The sequence below is a fragment of the Macaca nemestrina genome, chromosome 1 (genome assembly GCF_043159975.1).
Source record: "Macaca nemestrina isolate mMacNem1 chromosome 1, mMacNem.hap1, whole genome shotgun sequence".
NCBI lineage: Eukaryota > Metazoa > Chordata > Mammalia > Primates > Cercopithecidae > Macaca > Macaca nemestrina.
The window spans coordinates 24,865,606-24,889,540 of NC_092125.1; the positions used below are offsets into that span (position 1 = coordinate 24,865,606).

Genomic DNA, 23,935 nt, shown 5'->3' on the forward strand with positions numbered 1-23,935 from the left:
ACTTACTGTTTCTTTACTATTTTGATTCTGTGAAATCCTTAAAAATCTATTTTTGACAACCTAGTTTTACAACCTTTTCAAATTAGTCAGATTAACAGAAAGCGTGGTTCTTTTAAAAAAATCTATTAAAGATTCTAGAAATGTTTTCTTAATTTATTATTCAACATAGTCGAAACAGTACAATGTTTCTCATTCAAGGAAACTTTAAAATGTTTAGAGCTTACTAATTTGAGCATGTCTTAAGTTGCCAATTTGATAATCCTGGGAAATATACCAATTAAATAAGATAAATGACTATTAGAGTGACACCTGTCACCATAATAACTAAAAATGCCTATGCTAATGTAATTGAGCTGATTTGGAGGAGACCATGTTTTGTATAGTAACGCACTGAAATGAATTTACATGTGGATGTGAAGAATTTGAGTGGTATTTAAGGAACATGCATATTGATCTCTCAGATACTCCTGTGTTGTCTTATATTTTATGAACTATGAGTGTGAGGATAGGAGGTCCTGGTTCTTCTCCTTCTCCAGTTTAACCAGATGAGCTCTGCTTCTCTCCATTTTACTGGTTAATGATTTTCTTGAGAGAAATTCTGCTTTAAAACATCAACATTTTGCAAATTGCTTTCAGCTTCCTATACAAAAGGTCCATCTGCTTTTCAAAGGAAGCTTCTACACACAGAACAGATTATAACATTTATTTAAGGTATAAAGAACATTAATAAAAAACAAAGCCACCCACAAGTCAACTGAAAAAAATAGCACATTTCCAGTGTCATTGAAAGTCCCTGTGTCTCTCCCTGATAGCATCCCCTTCCCTCTTTATGAGAAAACTACAATTCTGAATTTTGTGTTTGAATTTTGTGTTATTTCTTTTCTGAGTAGTTCTACTACATGTACATATTTGTTTAAATGATGTATTTAATTTTACTTGTTTCAACTTTTGTGTAATTAACATATTGTATGTATCAGGGTGCCCAATCTTTGGGCTCCCCTGGGCCACTTTTTTTTTTTTTTTTTTTTTTTTTTTTTTTTTGAGACAGAGTCTCGCTCCCTCTCCCAGGCTGGAGTGCAGTGGCGCGATCTCAGCTCACTGCAACTTCCGCCTCCCAGGTTCAAGTGATTCTCCTGCCTTAGCCTCCTGAGTAACTGGGATTACCGGTGTGCACCACCACGCCCAACTAATTTTTTGTGTCTTTAGTAGAGGTGGGGTTTCACCATGTTGGCCAGGCTGGTCTTGAACTCCTGACCTCGTGATCTGCCCACCTTGGCCTCCCAAAGTTTTGGGATTACAGGCGTGAGCCACCGTGCCTCGCCCCCCTGGGCCACATTGGAAGAAGAATTGTCTTGGGCTACACATAAAATACACTAACACTAATAATAACTGTAGAGCTAAACAAACAAACAAAAAATCACAAAAAAAATCTTGTAATGTTTTAAGAAAGTTTATGAGTTTGTATTGGGTTGCATTCAAGCCGTCCTGGGCCGCATGAGGCCTGCATGCCACGGGTTGTACAAGCATGATATATATATATTTTCTTTCCTGTATTTATTAACTCAATATCTTTCACTCGTTTTCTATTGAATTGTTTGTTTTTCTTACTGATGTGTGGAAGTTTATCTTATCTGCTGATGGATTTTTAAAAATTGTATGCAGATACCTGTTTTCAGTTTGTGTCTTGTATTTTTCACTCTCTTTATGGTGTCTTTTAATGAACAGACTTTTTAAACATTTTTTGTTTTTTAGAGATGGGGTCTTGCTTTATTGCCCAGGCTGGAGCGTGATGGGTATTCACAGATGCAGTCATAGCTCACTGCAGGCTCGAACTCCTGGGCTCAAGTGATCCTCCTGCCTCACTCGCCTGAGTAGCTGGGACTTGAGGCATGCTCCACTGTGCCCAGCTTGTTTTTATTTTTAATTTGGTAAATGTGTCGATGTTTTTATCATATGTGGGGTTTTGTGTCTTATTCAAGAATTCTTTTTTACCCCAAGGTTGTGAAAATAGTCTCTATTTTCTTCTAAAAATTATAGAGTTTTATTTTTTGTATTCAGGTTCTTATTCTACCTGGAACTGACTTATGTATAGTATGAGGGAGAGATTCACTTCAAGTTTTAACCATGTAGATAATCATTTATGACAGCATCAATTATTGAATAATCAATTTGTGCCACCTGTACCATATGTTTCTGTTTGTGTGTGGGAGGATCTTTTGTTCTCTTTATTCTGTTCTATTCTACTTTTTTGCTGTCAATATCGTATCCTTAAAACACAGTAGTTTGATGATATCTATTTAGACAAGCCCCCAACCTCGTTCTTTTGGAATATCATGGCTGCTTTGACCCTTTGTTCTTCCATACACAATTTAGAATCAGTTCTTCATGTTTTACATTAAGTCATTTTGGAGAAAACTGGTATCTTTATTATATTGAATCTTTATATTTGTAAACATAGGGCTTCCCTCTTAATTTTTAGGTCCGTAATGTCTTTCAATGAAATTTTATAATTTTCTCCATTAACAATCTGAATATCATTTGTTAAATTTATAGTTTATCATGCCTTTTGTTGCTGTTATAAATGATATCCCTTGAAATTATATTTTCTAATTGTTTACTTTTATATTTTGGTTTTGTCCCACCCATTGGTAAACTCTGAGTTTTTAGCAAATTACTTAATCATATCTGTGAAATCACTTCATTCTTTCTAATCTACATATCTTCATTTAAAATTTTTAAAATTTGTTTTGTCTCAGTATACTGACCAGGACCTCTAGTTTCTAGTGTTTTTGCCAGTGAGTATGCTATTTCCTGTAGTTTTTTCTTTCTCTTCCCACCGCCGTTTTTGATGTGTGTTCTTTATCAGGATAAAGATGTTTCCTTCTACATGCACACCTTGTTTTATTGCATTTCACTTTATTGCACTTTGCACATATTGCATTTTTTTACACATTGAGGTTTGTGGCAGCCCTGTGTTGAGCAAGTCTATTGGCATCATTTTTCCAGTAGCATGTGCTTTTCTCTGTGTCACATTTTGGTAATTCTCGCAATATTTCAAACTTTGTCATTATCATCGTGTCTCTTATGGTGATCTGTGATCAGTGATCTTTGATGTTACTATTGTAGTTGTTTTGGAATGTCAGGAACCATGCCCATGTAAGATGGCAAATTTAATCAATAAATGTTGTATGTGTTCTGACTGCTCCCCTGACTGGCTATTGCCTCATCTCTCTCCCTTTCCTTGGGCCTCACTATTCCCTGAGACACAACAATATTGAAAGTAGGTCAATTAATAATCCTACAATGGCCTCTCAGTGTTCAAGTGAAAGGAAGGGTTGCATGTCTCTCACTTTAAATCAAAAGCTAGAAATGGTTCAGCTTAGTGAGGAATGCATATCAAAAGCTGCAATAGGCTAAAAACTAGGCTTCTTGTGCCAAATGACCAAGTTGTGAATGCAAAGGGAATGTTCTTGAAGGAAATTTATGTACTACTCCAGTGAACAACCAATGATAAGAAAGTGAAACAGCCCCATTGCTGATACGAAGAAAGTTTTAGTGGTCAGAATAGATCAACATTCTCCAGTTACCACATTCCCTTAAGCTGAAGCCTAATCTGAAGCAAAGCCTTAACTCTCTTCAATTCTGTGAAGGCTGAGAGAGGTGAGAAAGCTGCAGAATAAAAGTTTGAAGTTTGCAGAGTTTGGTTCATGAGGTTTAAGGAAAGAGCCATCTCTATAACATAAAAGTGCAAAGTGAAGGAGCAGGTGCTGATGTAGATGCTGCGGCAAGTCATCCAGAGGATCTAGCTAAGATAACTGATCAAGGTGGCTACAGCAAATAGCAGATTTTCAGTGAAGATGAAACCACCTTCTGTTGGAAGAAGATACCATCTGGGAGTTTCATAGCTAGAGAGAATAAGTCAGTGCCTGGCTTCAAAGGACAGACTGATTCTCTTGTTAGTGACTAATGCAGCTGGTGACTTTTAAGTTGAAGTCAGTGCTCATTTACCATTCTGAAAATCTAGGGCTCTTAGGAAATTATGCTAAATTGACTCTGCTTGTGCTATTATAAATGGAACAACAAAACCTAGAAGACAGCACATCTGCTTATAGCATGGTTTACTGAATATTTTAAGACCACTGTTGAGATCTGCTGCTCAGAAAAAAAAGATTCCTTTCAAAATTTTACTGCTCATTGACATTAGATCTAGTCATCCAAGAGCTCTGGTGGAGATGTAAAAAGAGATTAATGTTTTCATGCCTGCTACCACAGCATTCATTCTGTAGCCCATGGATGAAGGAGTAATTTCAACTTTCAAGTCTTACTGTTTAAGAAATATGTTTCATAAGGCTATAGCTGCCATAAATGGCGATTCTTCTGATGGATCTAAGCAAAGTAAATTGAAAACCTTCTGAAAAGGATTCACCATTCTAGATGCCATTAAGAACATACATAATTCACTGGAGGAGGTCAAAATATCAACACTGAAGGCTGTTTGCAAGAAGTAGATTCCAGCCCTCATGAATGACTTTGAGCGGTTCAAGACTTCAGTGGAGGAAGTAATAGAAGAGAACTAGAATTAGAAATGGAACCTGAAAATGTGACTGAATTGCTGCAATTTCACAATAAAACTTGAATGGGTAAGGAGTTGCTTCTGATGTATGAGAAAAGAAACTAGTTGCCTGAGATGAAACCTACTAGTGAAGATGCTGTGAACACTGGTGAAATGACAAAGGACTAAGAATATTTCATAAACTTGGTAAAGTAGCAGCAGGGTTTGAAAGGATTTACTTAAATTTCAAAAGAAGTTCTGTGAGTGAAATGTTATCAAACAGTATCACATGCTACAAATTCTTCATGAAAGGAAGAGTCAATGTGGCAAACTTCATTGTTTTATTTTAAGAAATTGCCACAGCAGCTGCAGCTTTCAGCAACCATGACCCTGATAGTCAGCAGCCAGTAACATCAAGACAGGATCTTCCACCAGCATGGGAATGTAAACTAGTACAACCACTATGGGAAAAAATATGTGGAAATTCCTTAACTAACTAAAAGTAGAACTACCATTTGAAAATTCTAACAGTCTCACTACTGGATATCTACCCGGAGGAAAAGAAGTCATATGAAAAGGATAACTTGCACACACATGTTTATAACAGCACAATTTGCAATTGCAAAAATGTGGAACCAGCCCAAATGCCCATCAATCAACAAGTGGATAAAGAAACTGTAGTATATATGTGTGTGTATATATGATGGAATAGTACTCAGCCATAAAAAGGAATGAGTTGATGGCATTTGCAGCAACCTGGATGGGATTGGAGACTATTCTAAGTGAAGCGACTCAGGAATGGAAAACCAAACATATGTTCTCACTCATAAATGGGAGCTAAGCTATAAGGATACAAAGGCATAAGAATGATACAAGGGACTTTGGGGACTTTGGGGCAGAAGGGTGGGAAGGGGGTGAGGGATAAAAGACTACAAATTGGGTTCAGTGTATAGTATTCAGGTGATGGGTCCACCAAAATCTCACAAATCGCCACTAAGGAACTTACTCATGTAACCAAATACCACCTATTCCCCAAAAACCTATGGAAGTAAAAACATTTTTAAAAAAAGATCTTTAACCAACAAAAAGACTGTAAGTCACTGAAGACTCAGATGATCGTATTTTTAGCAATAAAATATTTTCATATTAAGGTATGTTCATTTTCAAAACAATGCTATTGCACACTTAATAACAGTATAGTCATAATTTTAGAATGCCGTAAACAATAATTTATAGGCACTGGGAAACCAAAATATTAGCATGACACTTTATTTCAGTACTCGCTTTATTATGGCAGTCTGGAACTGAACCTACAGCATCTCCAAGATATGCTTATATTCCCCATTTGGCTAGGGAGATAGCAGTTGCACATTTTAGTGAATGCTTTTTCTGCATGTCATATGATTTTTGTCTTTTGTTCATGTGGCCATTTATTTATTTTTTGGGACAGTCTCACTCCATCACCCAACCTAGAGTGCAGTGGCATGGTCTCAGCTCACTATAGCCTCTGCCTCCCAGGCTCAAGTGATTCTTGTGCCTCAGCCTCCTGAGTAGCTGGAATTATAGGTGCACATCACCACGCCCAGCTAATTTTTGTAATTTTATTAGAGACAAGGTTTTGCCATGTTGGCCAGGCCAGTCTCAAACTCCTAATCTCAAGTGGTCTACCCACCTTAGCCTCCCAAAGTGCTGAGATTATAGGCGTGAGCCACCGCGCCAGCCTCGTGTGGTAATTTATTAGTGTTAAACCAATCTTGTCTTCCAGGAACAAACCCAGCGTGGTCACTATATATCTTACATATAATATACTGAGTTTGGTTTGTTACTATTTTGTTTTAGGACTTTTCCATTTATGTTAAAGACTGAGATTAACTTTATCTAATTTTATTATCAAGGTTATTTTGCCATTATAAAATGGGCTTGGGAATAGATTTTAAGATTTTGGATTTGATGCTTTTTTATGGCTCTACAGAAATTACTAATATTGCCTTTAATTTCCCTAAACATAATAAGCCTAGTTATTTTAAAGGGTTATGTTAGATAATCCTCTTATAGGGATCTTCTTTTTGGAGTTGATTTTATAGTCTGTTGGTTATGGTGATGTTCATTCAAGCTAACAGAATCTCTTCATATGTCTAGTTATTTTCAAGTGCTAAACAGTGTATATGAAATCTCGTTATTTCTCTGCAAAGAAGATTTATGATTGTGTCAGTCAGAAAGCTGGAGTCAATAGCATCTCAGATTACCTTAATCCATTTTCAGGGATTGAAGTGGTTTTAAATTGGGTTTCAGACATCACAAAAGTCAATTTGTAGTTGGCCTTTACTAGAAAAGGGGGAGGGATGAACAGGTAATCACCAAAGGATTATTAGTAAAATTTACAGTTGACTTCACAGCATAAACAATGGAAGCCAGAAGACAATGGACTATTTTTTAATTTTAATTATAATTTTTTAAGTAAGTAATATTGCAATAAAATATCTAGTTCTTACCAGCTCTGAGTTCATTGGAAACTCTGTTCTGTTTCTCAGCCTCTAAATGTCCTCTTCCAGAATTGGTAACTGGCCCTGGGAAGAAACAAACCCAACTGCCAGATTCAACTCTCCAAGATTTCTTCCTTTCCAATATTTTGGGCCCATGATTCATGATTCCTCACCACATTTTTGTCTCTGCAGGTCTTCGAAGAAGGTGTTTTATTTGTTCAGCTTTTCCCTAATCTATCATTAGAAGTTGAACAACTCCTGCATTTCTTTGGGGGAGAGTAAGGGGAAATGGAGTTCTTGCTCATTCACTCAGGCTGGAGTGCAGTGCTATGAACATAACTCACTGCAGCCTCAAACTCCTAGCTCAAATGATCCAGTCTCAGCTTCCCGAGTAGCTGGGGCTGCAGGTGCATACCACCACACCTGGCTTCCTGAATCTATCTCTCTGTCTCTCTCTGTGTATATATATATTTAACAGTTTTGTGTTAAAATTTGTAATTTGGTCTCCTCAGACATAATTAAGTAAAATCTGTCCATTCAAAATCTGGAGTACCTGTGGGTATCTTTCTGTCAACTATATATTCATTCTCATTCTTGTTTTATTGTGTACCTGATTGTTCATGGAGTATTTGGTGGAAGTAATGATTTCAGAGTAATTTGAGACTTAACGATAATGTTAACTTCCTCTGGAAAGGGTTTGTGTTTGCTTTTTTAAGACACCTGGGGGCCTAGAAGGCCAGGCCCAGAAGCTGTTAAAAGCACTCTATTCAGTCATTCAGCTTCCTCTTCCGGAACTGGCAAATGATCCAGAGGAAAAACTTCCCTAAAGCTAATCTCACCTCTCTGAGTTTATGTATTCTCTAATCTTTTTTTTTTTTTTTTTTTTTTGAGACAAAGTCTGGCTCTGTCGCCCAGGCTGGAGTGCAGTGGCGTGATCTCGGCTCACTGCAATCTCCACCTCCCAGGTTCACACCATTCTCCTGCCTCAGCCTCTCAAGTAGCTGGGACTACAGGTGCCCGCCACCACGCCCCGCTAATTTTTTGTATTTTTAGTAGAAATGGGGTTTCACCATGTTCGCCAGGATGGTCTCGATCTCCTGACCTTGTGATCCGTCCGCCTTGGCCTCCCAAAGTGCTGGGATTACAGGTGTGAGCCACTGCGCCCAGCATATTCTCTAATCTTAACCCATTAATTCCTTAATGCTCTGTGTGATCTTAATATCCTCACACTTTTTTATTTTCTGTGGGAAAGTTGGTCTAAATTACTTGGTCTTTTTTTCCTGTGAAGTGGACGTCATCATGTAACTTTTTTATAAAGCAATCATTACTATTAGGTTTTCCAGCCTTATTAGTAAAAAATTTATGAAAGGCAGCATGGGAGTAGTAAAACACTACAGGCCTGGTTACTGAACAAACCTGGGTTTAAGTCATGACTCAATTGTTTACCAGTTATTAACTTACTAATTTTTCAGTTGTTTCTCATACACACACACACACACACACACATATCACATCATAGAATGGCTGTAAGACTGTGGGTTAAAATATGTAAAATCCTTACCAAAATGCCTTTGTACAGGTACTTAACTTTGTGTTACCCACTATCCTCTTATTGTACCCCTACTTCCATACCTACCCCATAATATTTGTCTTGCTCAAAATTTGAACTTCTCCTTTTTATTTCCCTCAGGTGATTCTAGTCACAAGATTCCTATTTCAAATTTTGAACGTGGGCATAACCAAGTAACTGTGTTACAAAACCTTTATAGATTTATTCATCCCAACCCAGGGAACTGGCCACCTATCTACTGCAAGGTAATTTCAGGTTAAGAAGTACTTTTAAGATATCAATTTATAATACCAAAAGATCCATAAAACAAAGAATTTTTGCCTGTGTATTTTTGTCTTGTGTGTCTTAAACACACATTCATTTTGAATTGTTTTGAATGTAATTAGGTGTAGTGCCTATTTTTAAAATGTCTCCAATTTTGGAGGGATTTTGAAGACTGCAAAAGCTAAACATATTTCTATTTTGGTAGAGTTCATGTTTTCTGAGTTCTTCTTTCTGAAATATCTGCAATATCTTTTTACCCTTAAGAATGGATACTCCATTCTGTACACCTATCTTACCAAACAAGATTACCTTTTCTTCAAAACTATCTTTGTAGCAATCCCTTTCTTCTTTCTTTGTAATGTTTAAAGAGATGATAATCTTCGAGGCTTGGAGTTGAAAAGTGGACTTTAACCTTGCTACTTAGTATAACCATGAGGTGATTATCTGATCTTTTTCTGAACATTGGTTTCTTCATTTGCATACCCTAGGTCTCCCTTGCTTCTCATAAAGTATCTTAACATTTCTGTATAAATATGACTAATAATAGCTGTGGTCTTTTCTAATATATGTCAATTTTTTATAGTTTTCATTTTGTTGGCACAAACTCTTCAGTCTTTCTCCTGTGCCCCCTACCTCCCAACCCCCACATTTTGAAAGTACAGCATTGTAAGTCATTCAAAGTAGGAGAAGATACAAGTAGCTTTTTGTTTTGTTTTGTTTTGTTTTTTGCTTTCTCCAGTCTGATGATAGAACAAGAGTCAACTGGTGTTTGAAGCATATGGCAAAGGCATCAGGTAAGTAAAACTCTGGGTTGCTGCAGAAGTGCGTTATAATTAATATCTGTGTTTGTTTCTACTTTGATATCTTCCGAGTATCTAAATTTACTAATTGTATGTGTTTTTCTATTTACTCTGGAAGAAATCAGGCAAGATCTACAACTTCTTACTGTAGAGGACCTTGTAGTGGGGATCTACCAACAAAAATTTCTCAAGGAGCCCTCTAAGACTTGGATTCGAAGCCTCCTAGATGTGGCCATGTGGGATTATTCTAGCAACACAAGGTATTGCTAGCATTTTTGTTTGAGTCATTTTGACTTCTTTTCTAAACTGGGAAAATATGGTAGGACTTTTTTACCTTTTTATGCAATATTTTCCCATGAAAGCTTGGAATCATTGTATTTCCTTGAATATAAGATTTCATTGATAGTAAGATACATTGTTACTTGTGTATCACTAAAAACAAACCTGCCAAATAAACTGTTCTTTCTTATCACTTAGAATTTCTATACTGATGAAAGAATGTCCTTAGATTTATTTAGAGAGATGTTTATTACATAGAACTCTTGTACTTACATGTAAAAGAATATATAAGTGAAATCAATTGGCAAAAGTATTTTTTATTTTGAGATAATTTTACACTTACAGAAAAGTTGCAAAAATATTACAAAGTTTACTATTCTCTGTTTCCTTAATTGCTAACATTTTAATACATTTTCTTTATAATTTTGTTTCTAAATATATATACACTTTTTCAAAATCACTTCAGGGTAAGTTGCTGTCATTATGCCTCTTTATACCGAAATACTTCAATATGTGTTTCCTAAGAATAAGAATGTTTAGTCTACAGCCATAGCACCCTGAACACGCCTGATCTTGTCTGATCTCACAAGCTAAGCAGGGATTGGCCTGGTTAGTAGTTAGATGAGAGACTGCCTGGGAATACCGGGTGCTGTAGGCTTTTACTGTGTGTGTGTGTGCACGCACGCATGTGTATATAGAACATTTATATTACCATAGTGTAATGATCAAAAATCACGATATTGAATATAGGATGCAATACTATTATCTAATCTGAAGACCATATTAATATTGTATTAGTTGTTCCACTATGTCTTTTATAGCCAAACAAATTCTAGAGTCCAGTCCAAGACCACATGTTGCACTTAGTTACTTATCTCTTTAATCTGGGAAGTTATTTATCTCTTTAATCTGGGACAGTTCCTCAGTCTTACTTTGACTTTCATGATCTGGATATTTTTGAGTACAGGCCAGTTATTTTATAGAATGTTTCTCACTTTTAGTTGATCGGTATTTCCTCATGGTTAAATTGAGATTATGCATTTTTGGCAAGAATACCACAGAAGGGATTATGTGACTGCTCAGTGTGTCATATCTGGAGGCATGTGATGTCAGTTTATCCCATTACTGATGATGATAACTTTGATCACTTGTTTAAGATAGTACCTGTCAATATTTCTCTCTTGGAAAGTTACTGTTTTTTTACCATATATATATATATATATATATATTTTTTTTTTTTTTTTTTTTTTTTTTTTTTGAGACAGAGTCTTGCTCTGTCACCCAGCCTGGAGTGCAGTAGCGTAATCTCAGCTCACTGCACCCTCCACCTCCCAGGTTCAAGCAATTCTCATGCCTCAGCCTCTCGAGTGGCTGGGATTACAGGCACCCACCACCACGCCCAGCTAATTTTTGTATTTTTAGTAGAGAAGCGGTTTCACCATGTTGGCTAGGCTAGTCTTGAACCCCTGACCTCACGTGATCCACCCGCCTCAGCCTCCCAGAGTGCTGGGATTACATGCATGAGCCACTACTCCTGGCTTTTTACCATATAATTAATAAATATTTTGTGGGGAAATACTTTCAAATTGGGTAGATATTCTCTTCCTCAAACTTTCATATACAAATTTTAGTATCAAGTGCTGACTTTTGCCTGAGTCAGTTATTAGTATCATTGTGAAAGGTGATTTTTCTTATTTGATTGTTCCTTCTGCATTTATTGGTTGGCATTCCACTGTAAAACCAAAAAAAGTTTCTCCTTTTTACCCATTTTTTTTTTCATTTATATGAGCATGGACTCATGGATTCTTATTCAATACATTTTAATCTATTATTGTAATTTATTTTTATGATCAAATTGTTCCATATATGGCCAGCGGGAGTACCTTCAAGCAGGGGTTTGTGTATCCTTTTGACATTGCTTCATTGCTTTCTGTCCAACAGTGCTTCTTTGCTTTCTATTTGGCACAATATGTTACAGGCTTATCTTGTACTTTCTCTGTTCCAGCCCTGGATTAGCCATTTCTCCCAAGAATCTCTGGTTTCTTTTAGTGGAGCATAATAGTTAGGAGATAGAATCTGGGTGGTAGGTGTGCTCATTTCTTACTAAAGTGTCATTGATTCTATATCCCTTTAGTAGAGAGCTAGGAAATATATGTTTGTGTGTGTGTGTACACACTCTCCATACATATCTGTTTGTAGCTAGGTCTGTCAGTCTTTTTATCCATCTCTGTCTTACCATGAGTTCACACTTAACCTGTTATTTCAATCCAATACCATAGAGTTCTCTAGCTTTTTTACTTTTTAAAAAATTTCCTTTCTCTAAGAATGAGAATCCTGGCTGTCAGTATTTTTTAGAATTATATGTTACCATTATTTTTTTAAAAAGACATACAACTGTTTAGAGTTTGTTTATCATTGTTTATAGTCTGAAAGTATATAGTCAAAATACTTTGTTCAGAAGTTATTTAGGTTCTTTTTTCCCCTTTCAGTACAAATTACTCTTTTGGAATATATTAATAGTTCATTTGCTTGTTTGTATTCCATGTTCATATTCCATTTTTGCTAACTTAGCTTTTGAATGTCTGATGCATTTCCATTTTGTAAACAAAAATAATATTCGAGAACTTTATTCTAGTTTCATTTAAAAAAAGCTTGTTAGGATTGCATTAAATTTATAAATTAACTTGGGGATAACTGAAATATTTATAGTAATGAGTTGTTTCCAAAGATTGGGACATCTTTCCATAGTTCAAATCTACTTTTGTGTCTTTCAAATATGTTTTAAAATTTTTCTCACACAGATTGTGCATCTCTGGGACTGGCACATTTTTGTAGGAGCAGTTCCTTGATAACTTTTTCTATTTTTCTATGGAAATTGATTTTATTAGGCTTTCTAATTTTAATGAAGTAAATTTTGGTAATCTGTATGTTTCTAGAAAATGGTACATGTTATATAGCTTTTCAAAGTTATTTGTTTAAAGATCTGCAAGGAAGTGTGGTCTCTTAAAATTTTTTTAAATTTCATCTGTTTCAGTGGTTATCTTGTCATTGTATATTTGTGCACTCTCATTTTTTTGTAAGCAAGTGTGTTGTCTACAATAGGATTTTAATTTATTAGACCTGTTTTTCTATTCTCTTCCTAATTAATTTTTGCTGTTATTCTCTTTGTACGTTGTTGTTTTTCTAGTTTTGGGGGCTGGAAATGTAATTTATTTATCTTTTGCCCGATTTTTTAATGTGTTTAGTAGAGTGAAGTTTCTCTTAATCATTGTTTTCAATGAATTACATAGATTATTGCATGCCATATATTCATTGCCATTTTAAATAAATTATGTCATTTTAACTCTCAACTACCATCTCTTTAAAACAAGGCTTTTACATGTCCACGTGAAAAGGACTTTCTGCATTTTGTTTCTTTTAGTAAATTCCAGTGCTTTTACATTGTGATCAGAAAGTGTTTATAATAGTTTTACTTTATGGAAGTTACTGGTATTTAAGGGTTTTTTTTTTCTGACTTAATATTATAATCAATTTTTGTGACTGTTCTCTTGGCATATGAGAATATACTTTCTTTCCAGGATATAGCATTTGAGATCCACACACATACATCATCTACATTGATTGTATTTAGATTTTCTTTAGTTGTATTTTATATTTTCATTAGTTATATTTTATCCAGTTGATATATCTTGTGTTGAGAGTAATCTCCTGTTGTTTCATTGCATTTCCTGTAGTTGTAAGCTGCCTGCTGTGATATTTGATGCCTTAAAAGTTAAAGTTTGCTGAACCTTGATACAGTAAATTGATCAGGGGCTCATGGAAGAGTATTCCCTGTGTTCTTGAACATTTAAAACTTTTTCTGATGGTTTACACCGTATTTCCTTGAGTTTCTAGAAAATGCCACTTCATTTTATGGCTTTGTGTGTTCCTTTTGTGAAATTTGGTCAATTAATTCTCTTGGCCTTAGTTATTTTGGCCTTAGTTATGTGATCTTTTTGACTGGAGTTAGTTGATCATTTTGCCTGGAGACGACCTTAGTCTTTTTTCATTTTTAAAGTCTAATACTGTTGCTAGGATATTTCTCTGAGTTTATATGCAGGTCCATTTTCTGAGACATTTGGTGAGCCCCTTCAATATGCAGAATCAGGTTCTATTTCTGGAGATTTTTTTTTAGATCATAGTTTAATACTAGTTTTGTTCCACTGCTTAATGTTTCTTCTTAAAAGGAGTCCAATATATATGTATGTTTGATCTTCTTTGCCTTTCAGTCACTTTTTCTGACGCTTTTTACTTTGTTTATTCTCATGATAGTTTCTGCTTTCTTCAGTTTCTCTTATTAACTTTACAAATGAATCTGTTCAACCTTGGGCAGTTGGTAATTTAGTTCTTTTCTGTAATGTTTTTGTCTTTTTTTCCCCTCTCTTTCCTGAGTTAATTTCTTCTTTTTTGTTTATTTCTGTTTCTAGTTTTGAAGTTTCTTATTCAGGGTGTGTTTTTATATTCTCATATGCTTTTTCAGGATATTTAATTTAACATGGAATGGTAATTGATACGGTTTGACTCTATGTCCCCACCCAAATCTCATATGGTTTGGCTCTGTGTCCCCACCCAAATCTCACCTCAAATCGTAATCCCTGTAACCCCCACGTGTCAAGGGTGGGACCAGGTCGAGGTATCTGGATCATGGGGGCAGTTCCCACATGCTGTTCTCATGAGATCTGATGGATTTAATAAGCATCTGGCATTTCCCCTATTTGCATTCATTTCATCCTGCTACCTTGTGAAGAAGGTGGCTGCTTCTCCTTTGCCTTTCCCATGATTGTAAATTTCCTGAGGCCTCCCCACCAATGCAAAACTGTGAGTCAGTTAAACCCCTTTCCTTTATAAATTACCCGGTCTCAAATATTACTTCATAGCAGTGTGAGAACAGACTAACACAGTAATGTTACGTTTTGCCCCTCCTTCATATTTTTTGGGGGGTGGGGGTATGAGAAATTATCAGCTAAAGTGTTTTGAGTCTCCTTTTCTGTTTTCTTTTATTTTTCTTTTATTTATTTATTTTTTTTTAAGAGAGTCTCACTCTGTCAGCCCAGCCGGAATGCAGTGACACAATCATAGCTCACTGCAGCCTGGTACTCCTAGAGTCAAGCAATCCTCATGCCTCAGTCTCCTGAGTAGCTGGTACTACAGGCATGTGCTACCATACCTACCTAGTTATTTTTCATTTGTCATGGAGACAGAGTCTTGCTGTGTTGCCCAGGCTAGTGTCGAACTTCTGGCCTCAAGCGATCTTCTTGCCTCAGCCTTCCAAATTGCTGGAATTACAGGTGCAAGCCATCATGCCTGGCTATCTTCTTCTTATAATAGCTTGTTTTCTTCCTATAATAGCTTTCTGTAGATGAAGATACATTGCTCCTTTGCATTTCTTGGACAAGGCTGATAATTTATGGGGAGGTTTGATTGAGAGTCTTTGTTCCAGGAACCTTCCTCTCTGTCAATGTGACAAAGTACAGGTTCTTTAATGAATGTTTTCAGGGTGGTGGGAGTGTGGTTGTAGGTTCTTAGAATTTTATTTCCTGCATGATCTTAAATTTCCCCGTTTGCTTTTTTTTTCTCCACCTAATTTTTAAAGGGCCCTTCCCCCTTCCTCTTTCACTTAGCGTGGCACTTGCCTATAGTCAGTGCTCTGATCTACTAGGACTGTTTGAATATTTACATAAAGAATGGGCTTGCTCATTGTAAAAATGATTTTAATTTAATCTTAGGCTCTCCATTTTCTTTCTTCCCCACAGTTTTTTCTGGACTCTACTCCATATAAAGATTGGGGTAGGAGACTGAGAAATTGCTCCATTGGAAATTACAGTTTTCATTTTTCTATTTATAGACAACTGAGTTTTGTAGCATTCTTCTAGTTATGCTGCAGGTGGAGATTTTGTTTTCCCTACGTTTGTTGTTGTTCTTGTTAATCTGTAAAGCTTATGAATGAAGTGTTAAGATATTTGGATTTATGTACCATTACCTCAGTTACAGGCTGAAGTATTTCAGAAATTTCACATTGAGTCATTCATTTTCCATGTTTTTATACATTATTGTCCTTGTGCCATTAAGAGTGTTGGCGATACAGCATTTCTTAAAAAAGAACTCCACTGTTGTCTCTGGGGTTTTGTTCTAAGCATACCCTTTCTGCAAGTTTTGATGCCAGTTCTTTCTTCATCTTTTCAGAAGGGGTCAAAAGAAAGTTTTCAGGGACAAACTAATATGTCCTCAAATAATCTTTAAATGGTTTATTGACTAAAATGTTGAAGGATTGCAAATGTCTGGTTACCATCAAGATTAATAATTAAATTTGTACATGGTTAGGCAATGGCAACTATTTCTAGACTGTCAAATGTACATTGTGCAATACCTTCAATTGTAAAATGCATTCTAATTTGGGTTAAAATGTGAAGAAAATGTGTTTTATAATTGAAGAAATACAGTATTGAGTTCAGCAGAGTAGCTATACTCTGCAACAAGATTAGAGTAGCTCTGGTTTAAAACATTTGAGGTCCATGCCGTGGGATTTTGTTAAAGGTAAAACTCTTACACAGTACTGTAGGCACTTTACTAAACTTCTTTGGACAGGATAGATCTACTTTTTATTGAGCTTCACAACATAATAAGATTCAAATGTATGATATTTTACAAGGGAGTTTGGATTGTAGTATACAATAGAAACTGTTAGAGTCTGTTAATACAAGCAAATGAAACCTATTCCAACCACTGCTCTTAAACGCTTACTAAAAGACCTTAAAGTTGGTAGTAAATTTGTGGTAAATGTTTTGTTTAGTTCTAACAGAAATGGGTAGGTTTTGTATTGGTGAAACTGAGTACAATTAGACAAATTGAATTTTAGAATCTTAAACAGTCTGTTAATAACATGCATTTTAGAGGCTAGAATATTTATAACTTTTATAGATCCCCTATTCTCCTGATGCTTCTTGTCATAATTATTCTTGGACTAATTCACTGTCTATGACTTGCTGACTAAAACATGGTAGCCTTTATTTCATCAACAAATATTTATTGAGCACCTCCTCTGTGCCAGGAGATGATCCAAAAGTGAGCAAAATTAATGTGGTCCCTGCCATCAAGAAGCTAACAGTTAAGTAGGAAAGAAACATACAGTACATAATAAAGAAAATTGTGATTTTAGCTTGTGGTAAGTGCTAAGAAGAAAATCAACAGGACACTCTAACAGAGAAGAATGTATAGAAAAGTAGACCACTTTATAGAATGGTCAAGAAGACTTTGAGGTTGTGACATTAGAACTGAGAACCGAAGTGGGAAAAGGATGCAGCCATGCAAAAAATGGTAAGAAGAGCACCCTGGACAGAGATGGAAAAACCTTGAGGTAAAGGCTTGGTGTTTACTAGAAATTGTTAGACAGTCAGTGTGACTGTGGAGTAATGAGTAAAGAGGAGAATGCACAAGATGAGGTTGAAGCAATCGGGGGGGTGGGTCATAAACCATTAGAAAAATTTTAAACACGCAAGAACACAGGGAGAGATGGAGAGGAATAGGTCGATTTAGGATAGGTTAAAGTCAGTAGACCTTGCTGATGGACTGGACCCAGAGAGAGAAAACGGAAAAAAATAATGAAAGATGACACCCAGGTTTCTAGTGTGTACTACTGGATAGATGGGGAGGAGAGGAGCAAGGTTACAATGTTCTGAGGTCCTGGTGAGGCATCACATCCAGAGATAGCAGGCAAGCAACTGTCACCCTGCTAGAGCTCAGTGAAGCAGTTTGGGTAGTGTCAGCATTCTTTTCACTATGTGCTGGGCACGGAAGATACAGTACAGGAAGACAAGTCTTCTGCTTTGATGGACCTCACAGCATGTACATGAGATCACCTCAGCAAACAGCAGAAAGAGAACTCAGCACAAGCCCTGATGAGCTCTGACAAGTTAAAATGTGGGCAGAGGCTTTTCGAAGTCTCAGTACCTCTCAGCCTGTAAGTGTTGCTATGTTACACAAATCATAGCCATCATCAGTGTTGATGAGGGTTGAAGAGATGAGAAAAACTGGGATTTTGGATTCTGGATGTAATAATTTCATAAATCCATGTGAAGTATTTGGTCTTCTTTACCACTCTATAAAGTACTCTGCCTTTCTACACAATCTTATATATCCTATTAGGGCTATTAGTTTGCTTTTGTTCCCAGGATTATCTCATTCTTCTGGATTGTGAGTTTTGGTCTCCCTGTTTTGTTCTTTTTCATGTTGCAGGCTTTTCTTGAATGCCTGATTATCCTTGATTGTGTTCATATTTAGAAATGAGGCTACAAAGCTGAGTGTTCCATATTGTTCAGTGGGGATTGTTAACTGATGAGGCTTTCCTGTAAGGAAAGCAGATGAGAGATGTTTAGTTGGAGGCAAAATCCTAAATGCTAGAATATGAAAGGCTTTGCTTTAGGGTACCAGCAGCCATTCTTGCTGCCTGGTTTTCCAAGAACAGTTTACTTTTTTGCGTGGGGGGTCAGGGAAGTAGACTATTCTTTTTACAGAAGTTCAGCCTCGTATCTTCCCTTTCTGTTCTGTGAGCAGAGACATGCTCACAAGTCCAGAGCCTCTTCAGAGTTCTGATAGGCAGACCTTCTTCTGCTGTTAGCCTCTTGAGCACTGAAGACTGTGACTTCTTTCCAGCTTCATCAGTTACCATTTATTTTGTTTATTTGCCAAAGATTTGTTAAAACATTTTCTATGGAGGCCTCTTCCTGCCTTTTTCCTTTATTGTGGACAGCTACCATTTTTATTCTTTGACTGTCATCTTCACAGGGTCTTGGGACCAAGAAGAGATAAATTTGTGCATGTGTTTAATTCACCATCTTGAACCAGAAACCCCAGCAACAGTAGTATTAAGAAATGCAGTTTTATACTTTATCACTTTAAAATAGTTTTTCTTAGCCCAATTTAATGAGCTTTTGATACTTAGCAGGATTGGAACTGCTCTTGTACATAAGGCACTTGTATGGGAAAATTTCTGTGGGAAAGAGTGACACAGTCATCCTTGGCCTCAGAATCTCCTGTCCAATAAGACTCTAGTGTGAAGATATTAGTCATGTATGGTAAATTCTGGTAGAATTTCAAGAGTTTCAAAAAGTTATGAAAAATCATATGCAGAAGAAGTCACTTAAGTGTTGTAAGAGTTTAAAAACTATTAAATACTATATGGAATAAATGTTTTATTTGTTTCTTTTGTGAAGATAGAATTTCTTAGAGCAGAGATTTGGGTTGAAAGGGGGACCTTTCCAATAAAAAATGGCCTGAATGGTGACTCAGAGAAATGAAAGCCTGCTGGGCGCAGTGGCTCATGCCTGTAATCCCAGCACTATGGGAGGCCAAGGTGGGTGGATCACCTGAGGTCAGCAGTTCGAGACCAGCCTGGCTAACATGGTGAAACCTTGTCTCTGCTAAAAATACAAAAATTAGCCAGGCATGGTGGCACATGCTTAAAATCCCAGCTGCTCAGGAGGCTGAGGCATGAGAATCACTTGAACCTGGGAGGTGGAGGTAGCAGTGAGCACAGATTGTGCCTCATATCTAAATATGAATGCAATTAAGGATAATCAGGCATTTAAGAAAAGCCTGCAACATGAAAAAGAACAAAATGGGGAGACCACAACTCAGTCCAGAAGAATGAGATAATCCCAGGAACAAAAGCAAACTAATAGCTCTAACAGGATACAGAAGATTGTGTAGAAAGGCAGAGTATTTTATAGAGTACTGTGCCCAGCCCATTTAGGGTTTTTTTGTTTTCTTTTTTTTTTTTTTTTGAGTCTCGCTCTGTCGCCCAGGCTGGAGTGCAGTGGCCGGATCTCGGCTCACTGCAAGCTCCGCCTCCCGGGTTTGCGCCATTCTCCTGCCTCAGCCTCCCGAGTAGCTGGGACTACAGGCGCCTGCCACCTCACCCGGCTAGTTTTTTGTATTTTTTTTAGTAGAGACGGGGTTTCACCGTGTTAGCCAGGATGGTCTCGATCTCCTGACCTCGTGATCCGCCCGTCTCGGCCTCCCAAAGTGCTGGGATTACAGGCTTGAGCCACCGCGCCCGGCCGTATTTCCATCATTTCCTCACCAACATCACCTCCTGAGATCTCCATTGAAACATCACCTTCTCAGTGTTACCTTTCATTGACACTTTATCTAAAATGTTGCTCTTCCCGCATAGTTTATATCACCTTTTTATTTTTTCTCCTTAGAACTTTCCCAGTTTTCTAATTTACTATGTATTATGCTTGCATATCTTTCTTGATCTGTCTTTCCCACTGGAAAGTAAGTTTTGTGTGGACAGTAGTTTCTGTTTTTTCAATACTGTATTTCTAGTGCCTACCACAAGGCCTAGCAAATAGTGTACATTGAATAAATGTTTGTTGAATGAGTGCATGTCACTGATGTGCCAGAAGCACTCATTTTATTTCAAGGTAAAATTTGACTGTATGGTTATGTGTAGCTTGTGTAGTATCACGAATTTGTATCAGAGAAGGTAGCATTAAATCTGTTTTTTAAAAATCTTTGTGTTAAATTTGAAGTTTTAATCTTTAAGTAACCTCATTTTTTAAAAGATTTCAGATAGAAATCTGGCATATAAAAACCTTTAAGCAGTGCTACTTCATTTAGAATATTAAAGTCCTTTTTTTTGTACAGGTGCAAGTGGCATGAAGAAAATGATATTCTCTTCTGTGCTTTAGCTGTTTGCAAGAAGATTGCGTAAGTTGGGGAAAGGAGTTTCTTCATAATACTGTATTTTGATTAAATTATTCTGTGCTGTTTTGCTTGCTATTGCTTTGGCAGTCAGGGTAACTCTGTTTCCACAATGCTCTTTTAAAACAAAGGGGGTCAAATCAAAACTCCAATGAGATATTATCTCACCCTGGTTTAAAATGGCTTATATCCAAAAGACAGGCAATAGTAAATGCTGGTGAGGATGTGGAGAAAAGGGAACGCTCATACACTGTTGGTGGGATGTAAGTTAATACAACCACTATAGGGAACAGTTTGGAGGTTCTCCAGAAAACTAAAAATAAAGCTACCATATGATCCAGCACTTCTTCTGCTGGGTATATCCCCCAAAGAAAGGAAACACATTGAAGAAATATCTACACTCCCATGTTTGTTGCAGCATTGTTTACAATAGCCAAGATTTGGAAGCAACCTAAGTATCCATCAGCAGATGAATGGATAAAGCAAATGTGGTAAATGTGGTATATATACACAATAGAGTACTATTCAGCCATAAAAAAGAATGAAATTCAGTCATTTGCAATAGCATAGATGGAACTAGATGTCATTATGTTAAGTGAAATAAGCCAGGCACAGGAAAATAATCATCGCATGTGCTCACTTATTTGTGGAATCTAAACATCAAAACAATTGAACTCATGGAAATAGAGAGTAGAAGGAATGATTACCAGAAGCTAGGAAGGGTACTAGAGGGGTGAGGGGGAAGTGAGGATTGTTAATTGGTGCAAAAAAATAGTTTGAATGAATGAATAAGGCCTAGTATTTGATAGCACAACAGAGTGACTGTGGTCAATAATAATTTAATTGTACATTTGAAAATAACTAAAAGAGAATCATTGGCTTGTTTATAATACAAAGGATAAATACTTGAAGGAATGGATATGCCATCTTCCATGATGTGATTACTACACATTGCATGCTTGTATTAAAACATCTTATGTAGTCCATAAATATATGCACCTACTATGTACTCACAAAAAATAAAAATAAAGGTGGTTTTGTACATCGTATTACATTTATTTTCTGTCCATGTCACCTCTCCTAGCAATATGGGTGAACCTTCAGAACCACTTCCTTATTGGGGTACTCTAACACATAGGTCTTTTGTTCTCGTTTTGTAGTGAAAGTACCTGGAGCCCCAGATAATCTGGGTGCCCTGGTAGCCCAGTGGGTGATATTTAGTTCAGAGGATAGATTAGTGTTTATGGTTGTTGTCTTATTTCTGCCACTTCCCTCTCCTTGCCTTAAACATTTGGGAATCGTAGTAATCTTTACCTTCATTGCCATGCCCTTAAAATGAACCTAAAATTTTATCTGGTAATCAAAAGATTGCTTACCAGTAATAACCTGTTTTATTATATGTATTGCTATTTATTTATATGTCTTCTCTGAATCGCCAAATTTATTTTTTTCCCAGTTTATAACAGTATCTCAGATGCTTGCTTTTTGTTAGAGATTTTAAAATACAAATACTTTTAGGTGAATTAAATGAGATTCTGATAGTGAGATTTTTATTTCTTTTAAAGGTACTGCATCAGTAATTCTCTGGCCACTCTCTTTGGAATCCAGCTCACAGAGGCTCATGTACCACTACAAGATTATGAGGCCAGCAATAGTGTGACGCCCAAAATGGTTGTATTGGATGCAGGGCGTTACCAGGTAAGAACCTGACTTGAAGAGCTGCTGGTCTCTTTAGCTGTTCTACTCAATGTGATTCTGGCCAACAGCTGTAAAAGATCAAGCCTTTGTTTGGTTCTTTCCCTCCCCTTAAACATTATTTTGAAGTCCTTCATGGACTGTCAAACAGTTCCTAATCCAGTTGCGTCTAGTAAAATTCTTTTTTTTCTGGTGTATTTCCTACCAATTTAACAAAGTTTTAAGAAAGTTAAAACCAGTATTTAGTCGTTATATAAAACATTTCCAAAGATGTATTCCAAAAATTAAATATCTGAATGTAAGTAATATAAATATTCTGAACATCTACTTCAAAAATGTTTAAGACCTGATTTAGGATTTGATTAAAAGCTATCTAATTTTTCTACCACCTTCCTTCCCTCTCTGCTGTTTACTTATTAGTAGGCCTCTAAACCACTAAGTACATAGCAGTTAAGAGTATGGGCTATAGGGTCAGAATTCCTGAATTTTATTTTAGGTTCTGCTACATACAAGCTTTGTGACTTTATGCACGATACTTGAACTTTCTGTACTAATTTTTTATTTATTGAACAAGAACAATAATGGGGGCTAGTATTTGTTAGGATTAAATGCAGCAATATATGACAGTGCCAAGGCCTCCCTGCCTTAGAGCTTAATAGATATTAAATAAATATTATTATTTTACAATAAACATTTAGTGAAAAGGAAACTCAAAGGCAAGAACTACTGATAAAAACAACTAGATTCATCCTAGTTAATTATGCTGAACAAAAGAAGCAGTCTCCAAAATTACGTACTTTAGAATATACTGTATGATTCCATTCATATGACATTTTTTTGAAGACAAAACTATAACAAGAACAAATTAGTGGTTCCCAGGGGATAGGCGTGGGAACAGGGTGTCTGTAAAGGGATGGAGCATGAGAGAGGTTTTTGAGGTGATAGAATGGCTCTGCATCCTGATTGTGGTGTTTACACAAGTCTGTACATAATGTTAAACTTCATAGATGTGTACACCAAAAAAAAGTTTTACTGTGTGATAATTTAAAAATAAAAATGAAGGACTTCAGATCTCTCCATACGTACTCTGGGCAAGACCCTTCTCTACCCTCCCTTTAAACCTTTTACCCAGTGGTTCTCAACTCCATTTCATGTCCTCCGTGGGGCATCTAACAATGCCTGGGGGCATTTTTGGTTGTCACATCTAGGGAGGGGGTGCCCCTGGCATTTAGAGGATAAAGGCCAGGAATGCTGTTAGCACTCTATCTATACAGGACAGCCTTCCACAACAAAGCATTTTCCAGCCTAAAATGTCATTAGTGCCCAGGTTGAGAAACCCTACCTTAGTTTCATCACCGCCATCTGTGTTCACATCATCAGAATTAATCTCAATAACGTGACTTTTCATTGTTTACATCAGTTACTATAGGAAGCCTAGGAGTCTTAAGATTCTTTCTCATCTCCCAGACTCATCTTATTTGGCTGGTCCTATTTCCCAGCCCTCCCCAACTCCTAAGAAACCTTCCTGTCAGTTTTCTCAGCCTTAGTT

General features: G+C 36.6%; 1 protein-coding gene and 1 pseudogene across 2 annotated transcripts in view; both read left to right on the forward strand.

Moving 5' to 3' along the window:
• The window catches only part of LOC105492980 (maelstrom spermatogenic transposon silencer), a 33,278-nt gene that overhangs the window by 6,726 nt on the left and 2,617 nt on the right, over positions 1-23,935 (forward strand). For both annotated transcript variants that reach the window (XM_011760371.2, XM_071075002.1), the window contains exons 6-10: positions 8,726-8,850; positions 9,609-9,663; positions 9,788-9,929; positions 20,635-20,697; positions 22,257-22,389. In XM_011760371.2, coding sequence (XP_011758673.2) covers positions 8,726-8,850; positions 9,609-9,663; positions 9,788-9,929; positions 20,635-20,697; positions 22,257-22,389 — 518 coding nt within the window. The remainder of the gene's footprint in view (positions 1-8,725; positions 8,851-9,608; positions 9,664-9,787; positions 9,930-20,634; positions 20,698-22,256; positions 22,390-23,935) is intronic.
• On the forward strand, positions 10,488-10,606 carry LOC139360401 (5S ribosomal RNA; annotated as a pseudogene).